This window comes from Micropterus salmoides, unplaced genomic scaffold, assembly GCF_014851395.1.
Source record: "Micropterus salmoides isolate LMB-PRFRI ecotype aquatic unplaced genomic scaffold, ASM1485139v1 Ms_hic_scaffold_12, whole genome shotgun sequence".
NCBI lineage: Eukaryota > Metazoa > Chordata > Actinopteri > Centrarchiformes > Centrarchidae > Micropterus > Micropterus salmoides.
The window spans coordinates 16,099,291-16,116,159 of record NW_024040263.1 but is presented as its reverse complement, the minus strand read 5'-3'; the positions used below and the strand labels follow the sequence as shown (position 1 = coordinate 16,116,159).

General features: G+C 38.3%; 2 protein-coding genes across 4 annotated transcripts; both read right to left on the bottom strand.

Moving 5' to 3' along the window:
* Window positions 1–1,575: 1,575 nt before the first annotated feature.
* On the bottom strand, window positions 1,576–7,738 carry zglp1 (zinc finger GATA like protein 1). Of its 3 annotated transcripts, none has more exons than XM_038713669.1 (5): window positions 7,574–7,719; window positions 4,337–5,749; window positions 4,119–4,231; window positions 3,054–3,147; window positions 1,576–2,008 (listed from the first exon to the last, which is right to left on the bottom strand). In XM_038713669.1, exons 2-5 carry the CDS (start codon window positions 5,680–5,682, stop codon window positions 1,876–1,878), a joined length of 1,686 nt encoding a protein of 561 aa, XP_038569597.1. In that variant the 5' UTR covers window positions 5,683–5,749; window positions 7,574–7,719; the 3' UTR covers window positions 1,576–1,875. The 3 variants fall into 3 exon arrangements, with proteins under 3 accessions (XP_038569597.1, XP_038569598.1, XP_038569599.1); XM_038713670.1 differs by lacking the exon at window positions 7,574–7,719 and adding an exon at window positions 6,939–6,955; XM_038713671.1 differs by lacking the exons at window positions 1,576–2,008; window positions 3,054–3,147 and adding an exon at window positions 3,158–3,178 and having other exon boundaries at window positions 7,574–7,738.
* A 238-nt stretch (window positions 7,739–7,976) lies between these two features.
* fdx2 (ferredoxin 2) lies at window positions 7,977–10,942 on the bottom strand. The gene is made up of 5 exons (XM_038713673.1): window positions 10,735–10,942; window positions 10,339–10,390; window positions 9,512–9,618; window positions 9,348–9,435; window positions 7,977–9,231 (listed from the first exon to the last, which is right to left on the bottom strand). Exons 1-5 carry the CDS (start codon window positions 10,919–10,921, stop codon window positions 9,075–9,077), a joined length of 591 nt encoding a protein of 196 aa, XP_038569601.1. The 5' UTR covers window positions 10,922–10,942; the 3' UTR covers window positions 7,977–9,074.
* Window positions 10,943–16,869: the final 5,927 nt, after the last annotated feature.

Genomic DNA, 16,869 nt, shown 5'->3' with positions numbered 1-16,869 from the left:
CTTAAGTGCAAAAGCAAAATAAGAGATCATTATGCAGGTGGCCCCTCAACAGTCTGTTTCCAGTAATATAATATTATTGGATTATTCATGCTTTGAATGAATGAATTTGTGAGCAGATTTTTAATGCTGTAGTTGGTCAATGTGGATCCACTTTTATATACCACTGGGTAGTTAAATGTATAGCAATTAATCATATTTTGAAAGCTGATCCTGTTTTGTCCGGGGGAAAAAAAACATAATCCGCAAAGTATTGTAGCTGACAAATACATGGAATCGAAAAAAAGTACATTTGCCATTGAAACATTTGAGACGATACTCAAACTACTGCAAAATGGTACTTAAGTAGTTGAGTAAATGTTACCCTCCGGCACTGTTCATTATGTTACATGTTGATGTTTAAATGACCCCAGCAGGTGAGACTTTTTGGACTGAAATAAGCGGAATGTAAAAATGAAGCAAGCACATTCATTTTATTGAGCTCGTTTCTATCTTTTATGTTCTTGGCTTGAGCAACGCTCATTTCCTTCAGCGTTCCTCATCACCGGATGGTTTGGCACATTGTGAGACAGGCAACTCTCTCTCCCTCTCTCTAGCTGGCTGTTTCAAATAAGAGGAAGACGTAATGCATTTTGAAATAATAGCTGCACTGTATCAATTCGTGTGAGGCCACCCACTTGGCGAACGGGCCTGTACTGCAGGGTGGGCCGAGGAAACTGTGGGAAGTCTCATTAATGAACAATTCTTCCCTATACCTCTCCATACAGTTAGTTTAACGCGATGTGTACCCCTCTGAAACTATTATCCTATATAGTCACTGCATTTTTTGTAGGGGATTTATATCAAGTGCAGGCCTTACTTTTGTATCTAAAAAAGAACCAGAAAACAAATTGGATGTTTTATACTGAATTTAATACAGACCCAAACCCATGTAAGCTCACACACACACACACACACACACACACACACCCCCCCCCTTCTCACAGAAAACAGCAATGCAAAAGAAAATCAGTGCACCAATTAAACCAACAACCACAAATAAACAATGAGAAAACAGCCCCCCCCCAAAAAACAGCCCCCCCCCAAAAAACAACCACAGTTACAAACAATGACAACAAAATAAATACCTTCATTGAACTTGTCCAAATAAATGTGTAGCTACTGAACTTAGCAGAAAGTCTCGCTGTCAAGGTCAAGAGAAGCAAACTGTTTCGCAGTTAATAACAGTGAACACAGCGCCGAGCTCAGGTTGCCGTTTTTGGTCCTGTACAGAAATAACTTTCTATTGCAGCCATCTGGCACTGCGGACCATTATACACAAGCAACACCGAAGCTATTTAGAGGAAAATGTCAACAATTATGACTAAACTCTCTGAATGTCTACTTCTTATAGTAGCTCTTCAGTATGCTATTCATGTGTGCAAAAGATTGTATCCCTCTTTAGAGGAAAACAACTGAGTAAGATCTGTCACACACGCTACGTGCAGGTTAGCAGGCAGCACAAAGAGGATCAGAGCAGCAAAGATTACAGTACAGATCGTTTTTCAGACATTGTCATCCATAAGTGTTTTACAAGGATTTTCCTATCTGGGTTTTCTTTAACCATTTGTTTTTTTTCCTGGTGTATACAGCATCAAGGGAATTAATGCTACTGCTGGAGGTACAACATTGTAGCAGTGAAACTAATATAAATACTCTGAGTCAAGTAATATGTAAAAAGCTGGTTCTGCTCCTCCATGTTTGCATCCACATCTGAAGTGAATGTTAGAGCACTAAGAACTAAGGGAGCACAGAGTGTAATAGAACTGTTGTGTGCAAGTGTGTGTGGAGAGCGTTGTCGCATGTGGACATAAAAACCTTTTGCTCTATGCATGTTCCCTAGGTGGTGTGTTTCCGCTGAGCTGAGGTCAGCCTCACGAAGTTTCCACACTTGAGGCAGCATGAGTTGGAGTTGCCCTCTTTCCTAGGGATATGCCAGCAGTTGACACAGCGCACTCTGTACTTCTTATACCTTCAAAAGTCAAGACAAAAAAAAACACACAAATAAAAAGCATACAGTGGTGATTAAACTCCTTTCTTTTTAAAACTGAGCTATCATAATAGATACTTTTTGTCCAGTCTTCAGAAACAGTTGGTATTTATCTACGACATGTCCCTGTTCAGGATCACTGCAACACTGATTCAGCATTGTCTCCATTTTCAGAAGCAAATATGTGTTTGTCTGCAGGCTAAGATTATGAAACAGACAACATAAGGAAATCAACACATTAACACCGAGTGCTTCATATAGTCATCCTCTGCTGCAAATGTGCAGCATGTGTCTCATATGAGCAGTAAAGTTTGTGTAACATATATTGAGACTTCTGTGAGTACACACTATTAATTTACTTTAGTACACCTCTGCAAGATCTTTTGACACTTTCACAAATACAACTGAAGAAACTGAAGGAGTAAATTTGGACTTCCACTAATGAAAACCAATGGTACCAATAAGCCAACAGCAGAGCTGTTTGAGTGTTGCACTTTAAACCTTTAGTGGATTTCAGCATGTGGCTGTCCATGAGTCTGTAGTTAGTAATTTTATAGAGTTGTTTGTATTAGTCTGTGGACTATCGTTACTGATAATTGTTCATTGTTATAAATATATATAAAATATTCTGAAAAATATGACAGGAAAACCAAACAACTGGATAAAATGATATACAGTCAACAGCTGTCTAAGCCTATATGTTACACGTACAGAATTACATTTTGAAACTAGTTTTCCACAAACTATAATTTGTCTGTAATTAATTACTTCATGGACAAATCATTGTTCATATCAATCAATCAATTCTCTGGACTAATAATTATGGACCTCAATGTTACAACCAATGTGGAAAATGAAACAGTGGAAAACATATTTATGAATGTCTGCTTAAATGTAAATTTGGTTACTAAATTCCATTAAAATGAAATGTGGCTTTAGATTCCTCAAGAGATCTAATAGATCAGCCCTTATACACAGCTTCATGTGTGTTTTTATCATATTCAGCCATGTAGTGTTAATGAGTTACCTTATTCCACAAGCATTACAAAGTGGGGTCCCGTCCTCTGCATCCCTCCACATGGGGGTCTTCCTGGTGCAGCACGATGCACAGACTTTACACTCTCGTGAACAGAAAATAACTTTCAGTTTATCCTTAGTTAGTGTTAGAGTAAACAAACAAAGCAAACAAATATTTTCTGTAAGTTAACACTATATTTCAGTGATAAGATTAATTCTACAGTATGAGCTGGAGGAGTATTATATAATTTGTGATGTGATTCTATCACAACAAAAAAATACAACTGAAAGCAATAAGCAAGAAGATGTTCTAATTTGTAACAGATACAGTGTACAACTATACATTCTTATCTAAATTGAGTGTAGAAGTTCACTGTAATATCTATGTGGCATTTTCCTGTTAATCACTAACATACAGAGCAAGGCTGCATTTCTGGCTGGTGTCACAGATAAGAGTCTTGACCATCTGGTCTCTGAATGTTGGAGATACAAACTTGCTCATGTTCCTGTTTGACCAGAGGGGAAGTGTGTGCAAATTAGAAAAAATAATAAATTGTGTCAAGAGGAAAGATGCTAATCACAGCAATGGATTTTAAATGACTGGAAAGAATTTAATGCTGAGGCCGATGGAAATACAGTGACTCAAGGCACAGGTGGTAAAGCTGAAAGATGCTGTAATTTCTATTCCATTTCTTGGTCTCAAGGGAACTAGTTGATACCCATTATGGTCTTGGGATGTTTACACAACAATTTACTTAAATACTCCTCAAATGTTCACCACTTTCAAGCTGTCAAGTCACATGTTTTGATGTGGTGGTGTCCTCTAGTGGAGGAACTTATTTTTTTCCTACTCGTAATAAAGGGAGTGAGGATGGAGAGTGTTGTATGTTCTATAGATTTATAAATAAAATTGATGTGACCTGAATTTTTTTTTTTTAATATATTTATTATGAATCAGATTATCAGTTTAAATTGCAGGGGATCCGTATTGCCGTCAATAGAAAGCCTGTAAAAATGTCAACATAAACTGACAGCTTCATTGAACAGCGCTGGAGTGTACTTGAGTGTTACTCACTGGAAACACTAGTCATCGGGTCGCTCTCCTCGTCCGAGCTGCTAGCTTTAAGAAATTTCTGGGACGTCCGTGTCCTCAGCCTTGGTTTTCTTACACTCTTGCAGAGCTCTTTGCTGTGATGGGTAAACAAGCGGCAGACGCCAATAACGTGTGTGTCTGTGAATTTAACTTGCAATTTAACATGCAAAAAAATAAAACATTAATGAAACTGTCACTACCTGTACTTTGAAGTTATGAGGAGCCGACACTGTTCCCTGCTGTCGTCCAGCTCCGTGTCCATCCTGAACGTCACTCCCTGGAAGTCTGGGTCTTGGATATCAGCACTCCGGCTGGGACGAGGCTGTTTTCTAGGAGTCTTGGTTCTCCTCTGGTGGGTACACGGAAGAGAAATTTCCTCCTTTTGCACTGGCCTGGGTTCTGGTTTTGATGTTGCAGAAGGTGCAGGGTTTGTTTCATCATGGTAGCTTGAGGACTTAACTTGTGCAAAAGAACGGGATGTCTCCTCTAAGGGAGCAAGTGTACCTTCTGGTTTCAATGCTGTGATTTTGTCATCTCGTTTTGAGGTTGAGTGATGTGTCCCTGTAGTGCTAAATAAGAATGATACAGATTGTGAAGAACGCATGATGGGGCATGGAGGGGGAAGCTGGGTGTCACATGAGGGCTCTGTAGCCAAAGTAACGTTTGCATTGTGGTCTAGTGTTAGTGCAGGCTTTGACAGAGCTACACATGCATCTTCATTTGAATTAAAAGTCAGCTGGGTATTAAGGGATGCACTGTGGATGTGAGTTGTTGATAAAGCATTTTCAGAGAAGGGTACATTTAAAATATCTTGTTCAGAGGAGAAACAATCCCTAAACTCCTGGTTCCACTCAAACTGGCTGTTAACACTGTACCTGCCCTCCTTTGTTTTTGTTTTTTCAGCAGTTTGTGACTGAACACAGCAGCCCACCTTGGAATCCTTTACACGGCACTGTGGTTTAAAACTACTGGCCGTTTCTCTCACATCTTCCACAAGGCTAACACAGGCTGGGATTTCTTGTCTCTCATAGATAAGAGAAGATGGTCTCAAAGTACATTTGACATTTACACAATCACCTCCAACTCCCTGCTCTGTTCCATCTGCTGTAGCAGTCGATGCTAATGCTATTGAATGGCCTAATTTTGTGGTAGATGTTACTGGGTCTGACTCCTCTACATCACTGTGATGCAGGAGCCTCTCACACTGCAGGTTGATCATACTCAGTACTTTCCAGGGGCTGTTGCGTTCAGGATGCGAATCAACTAAAGTTGCGACCTTGCTGCTGTGACTCTCCTCCATCACTTTTTTCATCTGAATATGAGGCGACATATCAGACAAACTGTGCTGGCAGGAACTACTAGAGATTTGAAACGAATGTGCATCCTCTTCCTCTTGTTTAACTATGAAAGGACCTTGCATCGAAGTCTCATTTAGCCATGTGGAGGTTGAATTTGTGTCCAGGAAACTGCTGTGGATGGGAGACGACAGCTTGGAAACTTCTTGGAAAAGATAGAAGAGTGCTGAGTGGGAGGGATTATGTTCCATTGTGCTCTGGTTTCCTTGGATGAAGGCAGCTTGTGTCCTTGGTCCTGTGCTTATGTTGAGGCAGCGTCTGCATCATAAATACAAACAAAGAGTGTTTACATCACTCGTCTCCAACCGAGGGGTTGATTATAGATAATATAATAAACTAAAATCCAAATCCTGATGGAGGTGGAAAGTCAATATTGCTTAATATTAAGAGGTCACAAGTTAAACAGGTTGTAAACCACTATTTTAGAGGCTGAATGGGATTTCAAACATCAGCACAACATAGACTATTTCACCATTTGAGCTATATTTACATCCATGGCTCCTATAATTGAGCTAACCTACACAAGCTACCAGTGTATGCAAATAAGCTGATAATGTAGCGCTATTCCAGTGTTTAACATTTTTGTTGCCAAACTTTGGACAACCAGGGATGTTAGGCTATTGACACCATGAACTTTGGGAAAGTTTTTTGAAATAGTTCTCTTATTATAGCCTACATGGGCTAACAGGAATCATCTAGCATAGTGTAATTTATTTATTTTTGTCATTTGAAAGGCTGACTTGGTCCAGCTGGAAAATAGAATAGATAGGCAGTGTCTGCATCATAAATACAAAGAGCATTTAGATCAGTCGTCAGGGTAGCCCATTAAGAGGTTGATTACAGATAATATAATAAAATAAAATCCAAATCTTGATGTTTATTTTCAGACATTTCTCTAATGTTTGCTTTTCTGGTAAAAGATAGGAGTTTTACCTCTTCAGTCAACTAAATGCCCCCCCTTATATAAAACAGTATGTATACTCTGACTGGAGGTGGAATGTAAATATTCATATTAAGGAGGTCACAAGTTAAAAAAGTTGGGAACCACTATTCTAGAGGCTGTATGGGATTTCAAACATTGGCGCAACAGAATATTTCACCATTTGAGCTACATTTATATCCACAGCTCCTATAATTGAGCTAACCTTCATAAGTCAGTGTATGCAAATAAGCTGCAGTGTATAACATTTTTCCCCAACTGTTGACATCCAGTGATGTTAGGCTATTGGCAACATGAACTTTGGGATAGTTTTCTAAAAAAATAAAATAAAATAATTATCATAGCCTACATGGGCTAAGGGAATCATCTAGCATAGTGTAATTTTTTTGTCATTGGAAAGGCTAATTAGTTCCAGCTGTCATCTCCCTTGAAAACAGATATGACAGGAAGCCTCCTGTTTTAAGAACGAGAGGTCTTTTTTAACCAAAATGTAACTTTTTAACTCACCAGATGAAATGTAACCAAACCTCGAGCCCCCAATGGACTTTAAATGTGTTCTAGAACACAAATGTAGCACAATGTTGTAGCGTTCTAGAATAAGCGAAGGTTTTCGCGGCTATCAGAATTCGACTGTCGCGTGCGCAGAACCAGATCGCGTGCACACAACAGATGATAATGTTTATTATTCTACCTGTATTTGCTCAAATTTCTATCACTTTGAGTAATCCAAAACACGTCCACCAAAATATGATTGTCGTTTTAATCGTATACATGGAAGTCGGTGTAGTTTTTAGCAACTGATTTGATTTTGTTTTAACTCTACAGGCATCCCTAAGCATACTCCTTGTTTGCTTGTGGTTTAATGCAGATCTATCAGAGCTCACTGCAAGCAGCCCATACATTAAATGATCGCATATTCTGATCCATTGACTAATCTTTCAACTGGACCTGTATTCACACTTTTAACATGAACTCGATGATTCTTGTCTTTGTCAGTTTTTTGACATATCATGGCCTCTACAGCTAACAACACCTTTATCATTTGGACCTGAAGAGAACTCAACACAAAATGTGGTCATTCAAAATGTACAGGCCGCTCATTAACCGCCATTGCTGTACCCTACTACTGCTGATATACTCACCTTACATCTCCAGATCGACCATCTGCTAAATGAAGTGTGCCAACTTGCCGGGAACTCAAACCGCTGGAGCTGGTTGTTATGCGGTGTTTTGGACCAGCACGATTTGCGCGGGTGTTTTTGGTTTGCTAAATTAGTCTACACCTTTTGGGGAATAAACGTTTATTCCCCACACCAAACTCCAGTTTCACCTGGTAGCTGCTGCAAAGCGCTTTTTGCAACAACACAAATGACTGTTTAGCAATTTACTTGGTAAATGAAGGTTTTACCAACAATGGCCACCTGCTAATCATGCACTGAACTAGCTTTGGTTATTGGAGTTTAGATAAAACAATGGAATCATTATTGTCCCCTTTGAATCAGTAAGTGTTGAAGGTTTCTGGGTAATGAGAGCAGCATTCAAAAATAATTTTAAAACAATTTTATTGCACAATTTTAAATATTTGTAATTTCTAAGACATACTATACACAGTTCACTTGTATGTGTGCGTAAGTTTGACAAGTAAAAGGGTAGACGTGGTAAACTCATTACATGGTAACATGAAGCTCACCTGCTTCAAATCAGATATGTCTCCACCTCCAGTCTGCTCCGGATCAAATCACACGTGAACCTGATCAACTAATCAAGCCAATCACTGGCACCAGAAGTGCTTTAACTGCATTTTGTTTTACCAACACTTGAAATACAATTCACCTGAATGTTCCGTAATGTTCAGTGAATGAAATGTAGGTTTCAACAGTCTAAATTTTGATTTACTTTGTTAAAAGCCCACCCTTTATGCTTCGGCAACACTAGCCTTTCAAATGTACTTCATTCTAATATATGTCTTCTTCTGTGTCTGGAAGAAGTCTCTTTAGTGGTTTATGACTTAGGGCTCACTATAGTGAGTGGGTACAAGCCATCACAACACCTACATATGAACTTGGTACATAAAGAAATGCTATGCATAAAATATGTGACAAATGAGTCAGAGTGAAAATGATGGACTGGCAGAAATTACTTGAGAACATCATCCTGTGATACTTGTGCGTATATGAGCTGTAACAAGGAATGGTCCATTAAATGACACAATGATGAACTTTGTTAAAACTTGCTCTGCAATGTTTAAGACACACGTGGAATGTCTCTTAATCGCCTGGTGTTCTAACAAAGAGCAGTTTGAGATTGCATGGTGTCTCAATGCTGGCCTGAGAATGCTTCATACAAATAAATACATACATAGTTAAACCATCACAGTTTGGATTTGTTTGTTTTTTGTTATAACCATTCATTTTACCTTCAGTGAGACTCATATAGTGTCCCAAACTGCCCGATCTCGTCTGCAGGCCGGTCCTGTCATTGGTTAACTGTGGAATATTACAGTCTGCAAGAGTCTTGGGAGTTGCTACGGACTTTTACTTGACTTTGCTATCCTAGCCGTGCATCTCTACATGATCGCTCCCACACTCAAAGGGCAATGCAGCAACACACTCATTTCCACCTCTTTATCATCTGCGCCTCTTCTCAGTGAGGTTTGGGAACATGGCCGTCCACGTAGAAGTTCCTGGTGACTTTCGGCAAGGTGAACTCAATGCCATCAAGCTCTCGAGTGAGAATGATCTGGCATCCCAGCCGGGAGTTCTCCTGAAGCATGGGCGCCATGTCAAGCATGTCATCCTCCCTAGAGAGCCAACATATCTTTTAGCATTTACAGTGATCTCCCTTTCACCTAATCACACACATTTGTTAAAATTCAAATATCAAAGTGAAGCAAGATATAATCTGTAGCTGACCTACCTCTCATCAGGCTGTGGCAGTTTGTCAAAATGTGCAGCACTCACGTAGACCTGACATGTTGAGCAGGCCAGTGAAGCCTCACAGGCTCCTAAATGAAAGAAGCAGAAATAATGAGCAGGTCTTAAAATCACGCTTCAATTAAATATTTAACTGTAAATGCTCACCTTCCAGATCAACTCCATGCTTGTGAGCCAGATACAGGACGTTGTCTCCCACTTTGGCCTTAATTGGGATCCTCTGGCCAGACCGATCTATATATACCACATTCACCCTAAACAGTTCACAATAATTTAGCTTTATAGAACAACCACACATTTAAGTTTATCTAGTAAGGTTTTGAAAATGTTTCATTCAACCAAGTACTGCTATTCATCAGGGCTGAAATTGTATTACTAATGTGGGTACACATGGTGGTGTTATGGTAAGTGTCGGGCAAAACACAACTCCTGCTCAAACACACCGTGAGAGGATCATGGAGAAATGTGCAGCTTTGTGAGTTGTCGTCCTCTGTCCATAAATAGTCTTTGCAGAGCCTGATGGGTATTGGGGGTAGATTATGTGCATATAAATTACTATTATTATTTTGTAAATAGTAAATGGACTTTACATAGCGCTATTCATCCTTGGTAAGACTGTGTTGCTTCTCATTAACCCACTACTGGGAGCATCCCAGAACCATAGCAACCACATATTTACGGAATATTTTTAATTTTTGCAGATTTTTCTCTCAAATGCTGTGCATGCACACCATGTAGGCTGCTGGTTTAGAGAACCTCCAACTTTTTATTTGGAGTTCATCGTAATATTGAGTATATGATAAGTGTGCAAAAAAAAGCGTGACTAGGCAATAATTTGAACTCTTGTTCCCTGAAAATTAAATGTAGCCTCCTGTGACTTGGACATTCAATGTTTGATCATAATAGGTGTGGATTGATTAACACCAATTGAGAACACCATATCAATTCACAATAAAAGCCTCTAGTCCACTTACACATCATCTGGGTCCTCTGCATTGGAGCTCCCCTCCTCACTGTGGTAAAGACCTTTAATAAAACAGACAGGACAGTGAGTGTTTCTGCCGTCAGCGGTGATACCAGTTCCTCCTCCCTGCTCCGGATGTGGCGGATGTTTGACTTGCTGCATAAAGTTTCATAATCTGGGAATGTTGACGTGAAGTTACACAAGTTTTAGTGAGCGGAAAATGACTTTAATAATTGATGATATCATTCAACCCCCTGCAAGCCAATATTTGCTGGCATCAACAATAACCTAAACGCTGGTACGAGACAAAATTGAACTTCTTACGACTTCTTATCGGACACAGAGTCCGGAGAAAAGAACCAGCCCCTGATTAGGGCTAAAGATGTTAGCAAGCTGCACCACTCACCCATACTCGTCTGCAAGTGTCGGCGTATCGTCCGGAAGTTGTCAACGGAAGCCCTCCTTTGTAAATTAGCCCCGCTACCCACACAGCTCTTCAACCTGTAGAGGGGACATGTGCTACAGTCCGGTATAACTCGAGAAAGTCTGAAAGTCAGTCCCATGCTCGACCGGACTGCAGCGGAGGCCGCCATGATTGTGTTTTGATCACATGGCGGAAAGCGACCAATAGGAAGAGAGCACTGGTAAGGCGCAGTGCTGTGATATACAGCCGTGACAGCAGAGGGCCCTGTTGCTTCACACTCTGCACAGGGACAGATTTGGAAGAATACAAAACCCTTGAATGCATTAAATATCCTCACTATACAGAATGACACCTGTCAGCGTAACTATTATTATATTATTGGATCGTTAATTTGATGCATTAACATGGAAGCAGTTATTCAGTGTTGTAGCTTGTCGAGGTTGAGCCAATTTGAACTTTTCCTCTTACCGTTTTTTTTTTCAGTTGCTAAGATGCAATGATCAAAACTGAGGCCACATTTTCAAAACTCTTCACACAGTCTGCATTACCAACAGTTAAAAAAGCGTGACTAGGCAATAATTTGAACTCTTGTTCCCTGAAAATTAATTAGTAATTTTGAAACAGTTAATCTCAAAAGTCTCTCAAACCACTAAAACACAGTCTCAAAATGAACTCGTTCAACCAAAACACTGGCAAAAATTCTCACTCAGAAAGCATACATTGTCACTCATAACACACTGACCTACACTTTTAAAACTTTTATCTTTGAAGTATGAATGAATTTTTCATATAAATCAGTATTGTATAATACAATACAATTTTTCTCAGTCACTTTTGAACATTTCTCAGGTCTCATTTTAGAATTGAAATTCTCAAAATACTTGTTCAACCTCCACATCATCTAGTCACTTGAGCATATCGTAAAAGCAATTTCTGATTATTCTGAATGAATTGTAATTTTATTTTGCAATTGTCTGCTGTTTCCTACATTATCAATTGCTGATGTCATGTTGATCACAATAGATTATACCCCCCCCCTACGTTCATTTCATTAAATCACTACTTGCACAACGGTTGAACATGTTGTCATAATCTGTCAAGCAAATTTTCTATACATGTTTATTAGACTTTTATAGTAAATGCATCCTACAAACACATTTCCTGCTTTACACTCATGCAGTTTTAAAACCACATTCAATAGACTATATACGTACAGTTCTCTATGCACATAGACGTAAACATTCAATGTATTTAAATGTTAGCTAAGCTTTCCGATATATTTCAGTTAGGCTGCTGCAGAAATGCAGGACATTTGCCATCTTTCTGTTCTGAATGGATTTTTAACAGTTTTGGACACAGCGTGTTAGCATTTGAAGAATATGCTGCAGATATATAGTGTTTCACTGGTGGTGGAGTAGTAATGAGAAGGATTTTGGAGAAAGTGGTCATTGAATGCATTTTGTTTGAAAGCAATGAAAAATGATCCACAGTTTGGTCTACATACGCTTCTGTTTCGCTGACTCATTAAACCAAACTCTGCCAACAGTTCTCACTCAGAAAGCACACACGTGTCACTCATAACACACTAACCATAAAACACTAACAACAGGGAGCATTAGATAAATGATTTTATCTTATACTTTTATCTTTGAAGTTTGAATAAATTTTTTCTGAAACATTTCCTGTAGTTAAATCAGTGTTTAATTTTAGAATAAGTATAACATATATTCACTTTGTAGATTGTAATAAAGTATAATAATAATAATAATGCTTATTTGTAGAGCACTTTTCAAAAACAAGTTACAAAGTGCTTTAACAAGTGTAAAGAATAATACAAAAAAAACAAGAATATATATGTAACAAAATGAATTAGAAATACAAAATACTTTATTTTGTCTATATCATTACATTTAGTAATTTACTTGTGAAAAAAAAAGTTGAAACCAAAAATAAATTCCTAAAACATCAGTGCTGCAGTATAGTTTTTCTCAATTATTTCCATAGTAATGCTGGTATTTAGACACAATGCCCACAAGCTGTAATTCATGCACCAACCCACTGCTAAAATGCAAGCACATTTCCTGCTTTACACTGAGACTGCAGTTCTAAACAACACTTACAGTATTTCAAAACAATACGCACGTCGATGTTAACATAAGATTTACACAAATATTCTGCTAAGATTTTCTATATATTTCACATATCGCGTTACTGAGATACATAGTGTTTCGCAGGTGGTGGAGTAGTAATGAGAGCGGAGTTCATGTTTGTCCACACACAGCTCTTTTTATGACTGTGTGAAGAGTCTTGACAATGTGATTTCAGCTTGGACCGATGTTAGCAATTGAAAAAAAAACTGTAAAAACATCTTCAAAACACAATGATGGCAAATGTCCTGCATTTCTGATTACTTCTTGTTACATACTGTATACTTTCAATAAAGTGAAATGTTATTCTTATTCCGTAATGAAGTACTAATTTTTGTGAAGAATGTCATGTAATGCTCCCTGTTGTCTGTGTGTTATGAGTGACAATGTATGCTTTCTGAGTGAGAACTGTTGCCAGGTTTTTGGTTGAAAGGGTTTATTTTGAGACATGTATGAAGTGTTCTGGTGGTTTGAGTGAGTTTTGGAGGTAAGATTAACTGTTTGACCAAGATGCATGCTGGTATTGCAGACTGTGTGAAGAGTTTTGAAAAAGTAGCTTCAGTTTTGACCGATGCTTGTTAGCAATTGAAAAAAACTTTAATGTACTTTGTTACTTTTCAACACAGCCAACAACATGATTTTGCTTCTATCAGAGTGGCGGTTTTACCTTCAAAGAAGCACTAATGCCAGTAGGTTAGAGGTAGGTTTCCCTCATCTTTTAAAAATCTTTTTGCTGTCTTTAATAAACAAATGCGAAGTGCTGTGCTTAAGTACAACTTTGAGGTACTTGTAGTTGAGTATTTACATTTTCTGTTTCTTCATATGTCTAGTAGTCCACTTCATTGCAGCTGTTCATTATATGAATGTTATAGTCAGTGATTACTTTTTACATGCAAAACATGCTTATAAAATATGATGTATTGTGACAGAGGAATCCATCCAAAAATGTATAAACTATTTGAAGTCAGTTCCACTATGACCATCTAAATATCTAAAATGCTAATTACATGTTAATACATCAATAATAATCCAATAATGTAAACAAATACAGCAATTATAAAGGTACAATTCTGCATAATGAATACTTTTTCCTTCCTAATTTTGCCAACAATAGTTATGGAATTTTATGTGAGTAAAAGTTAAGAAATGTATGTGCAATAAAGTAAAGGATTTGGAAACTACTGCAACATCCTATTTGGCCTGTTACCAGCTGTGAATGAGACGGGGCTGTACTGATCTCTTCTTTCATATTTATATATTTTTTCTTCGTTGCATATTTTTTGTATTCATGGTGGATGTTTTATTCATTGTTGTTCCGACTTATGTCTCTAAACCAAATTGGCCCTTAGGGATAATTAATGTAAGTATCAAAATATATTACCGAACCTCCACTACAGTTATCTTACTTTGCAGTGTCAAATAAGCTCCACCTCAACTTGCATCACTAATAGTATTACAGTATTATAATACATCATTATATGTTATAATCTAACTCATAAATGTAATCAAATCTGAATGTTGGACTTTTATTGTACCTTACTTTACTTAAGCATGCTACATTTGTTACTGTATTTTTATTTCAGTTGCAGCTCTGACAAGCCTAAGCCTGTTCCAGTTATGCCTCTGGTAAAGGAAGCAGGTCTTCCCGTAGAAGTATCAAAATGCAATATTTCATGTTTCCGCAAAGTCCCATTCAGTGTTAAGCTCCATACCAGTATCACACAACAGTGAATACATGTTCTGCCCTGTTTATGTGTGCTGCAGAGGAAGACAAACCCAGATAAAAGGGGAAAGTGATGTGATAAGAAATCTAATGCAGTGGAAAGCTGAGACCACTGGTGTGTGAAGACAGAGAAGTGATGTTATGACTAGAGTCAGGTCAAGTGCTCAGGTGCTCTGTTTTCTCTCTCTTTCCGTACCTCTCTGTCGTTGACATCTGCTTGGAGAGAAAGGAAGTTATTCTAAAAAACATATCTATAATCCCTTTACAGCGTAGTAAAACTCCTACAGCATGTGATTTATAGGCTTTAGTGACTCTATAATGAGTGATGAGCTCTTCCACTGGGATAGCATTATAATTTTTGTTTTTTCTCTTATCTTTCCTTTGGTTTCTCATAATGATCTGTGCTCTGGGGGGAAAGCCACTCTTAAAGTGGGGTTTAAGATATATAGTAACCCTCCATCTGGATCTTTCTACAGAGGTTCCCTCCATGGCCGTTAAAAGGAAATGGGGCATTCTCATGTCTACTTTTTTATTTTAAAATGAGTGCTGGGAGTCAACTGCCTGGCATATAGATTATTACACTTTATATACTCTAAATCCACATAATAAAACACTATTACACTTTCATGTGTACTCTCTCACACGCACACCTGCACAGGATTAGCGTCCAGGGACAGTTTGCCCGTTTGTCTCTGAAGTCTGTGAATTTGTATATCATTGGGCCCTCTTGTCCTCGGGTCCTGCAGGTGTGTGTGTGTGTGTGTGTGTGTGTGTGTGTGTGTGTGTGTGTGGTGGGTGGAGGCTTTTACACTCAACTTGGATATGAAGTGGCCCCTAGCTGTTCCTACAGATTTCACTCCTTTCCTTCCCTGATGACTACACAGTGCAATAACTCATACACCCTGCACACACACACTTATACTTCCTCAAGCTCCTCACACTGAAATACTTTCTTAAGACAGGCATGCAACACACACACACACACACACAAACACACACAGTTCAAATTTTCTAACATACTTGATCACACAGAGCCCAGCAGCAGCAGCATGCGTGGACATTTTAGCAATGATCTAGAGATCTATCTGTATGTCCCCAGAGTACAGTATGTGTATGTGTACTGCTTATGTTTCCAAGGACAGATAAAGCATGGAAATACACCACATTTGCCAGAAGTCCTTAGGGTGCCGTACAATCACTTCCATCAGCGCTCCCATTATAGTTTTTCACTAATTAAACTTTTCCCCAAATTATCAACAGAATTAAGCCTCCATCTGGAATTTGGGAAAAAAGTATCATTTAGGCTTGTCTCAGAATAACTACAGTTCCCATGTTCATTGTAACACAGGAGCATATCATCCAGTGCAACAGTGTGGCTCATTGATTTGAGTTTTTTGCAATCCAATGATGAAGGATTGCGGCACAAAGAAATATGATGTGTCAGGCTTTGGTTACACAGACAATACTCGTTAGTAGAATACAATCATTGTTGGTTTTGATGTTTTCATGGGATGTGTGGTTAATAAGTTGAGTATCACCAGGCTTATTCTTTAAAATATGTTACATGGCACACAGATCATCTCACGTGTATAATCGCATCTGAAAATAGTCCCCAAAAATTTCAGCTTTTATTCCTGTTTGAGTAACTCTTTTTTTCCTTTTTGCAGAAATTATTTTGCATTTCTTAAAACTAGAACTACATATAAACATGTACATTCAGTGCCTGTGAATGATGTTTTATGTCACTAGTAACAAATGGGCTTGGTGCCACAATGTGGTTTGCATTCTTACTCACTGTCTGCAAGCACATTTTAGTTCCTCTATTTTATATTATTTCTGGCTTTGCTGTAAGTACATAATCAGTCATAATGATCTTTATAAGGCCAGCTTTCAATTGTCTTACTGTCCACATTTGGGAACGGTCTGCCCAGAGTTAGATCCATCTAACTCTGGGCAGACCGTCAGATGAGTGTTTCTCAGAGTTAAAAGGAGCAACATTGCCTTTAAAGCTGCTTTGAAAGATGTAGCTTTAAGTGCCAGAATTTGCCAACATTTAGAGCCCAAACATTGATTAAGTTATTTCCTTTGGTCTCCTTAAATGTTAAAACAACATTTTGAGTTAGTTTCAGAAACACTGCTAGAAATCTTACAGCCCTGCTGAGATAAACTAACAAAAGGACATGTCTGAACTCCTGTTACTAGAGTTAAATTTAATCTTATCATATTATCTTCATCTTAATGTTGAAG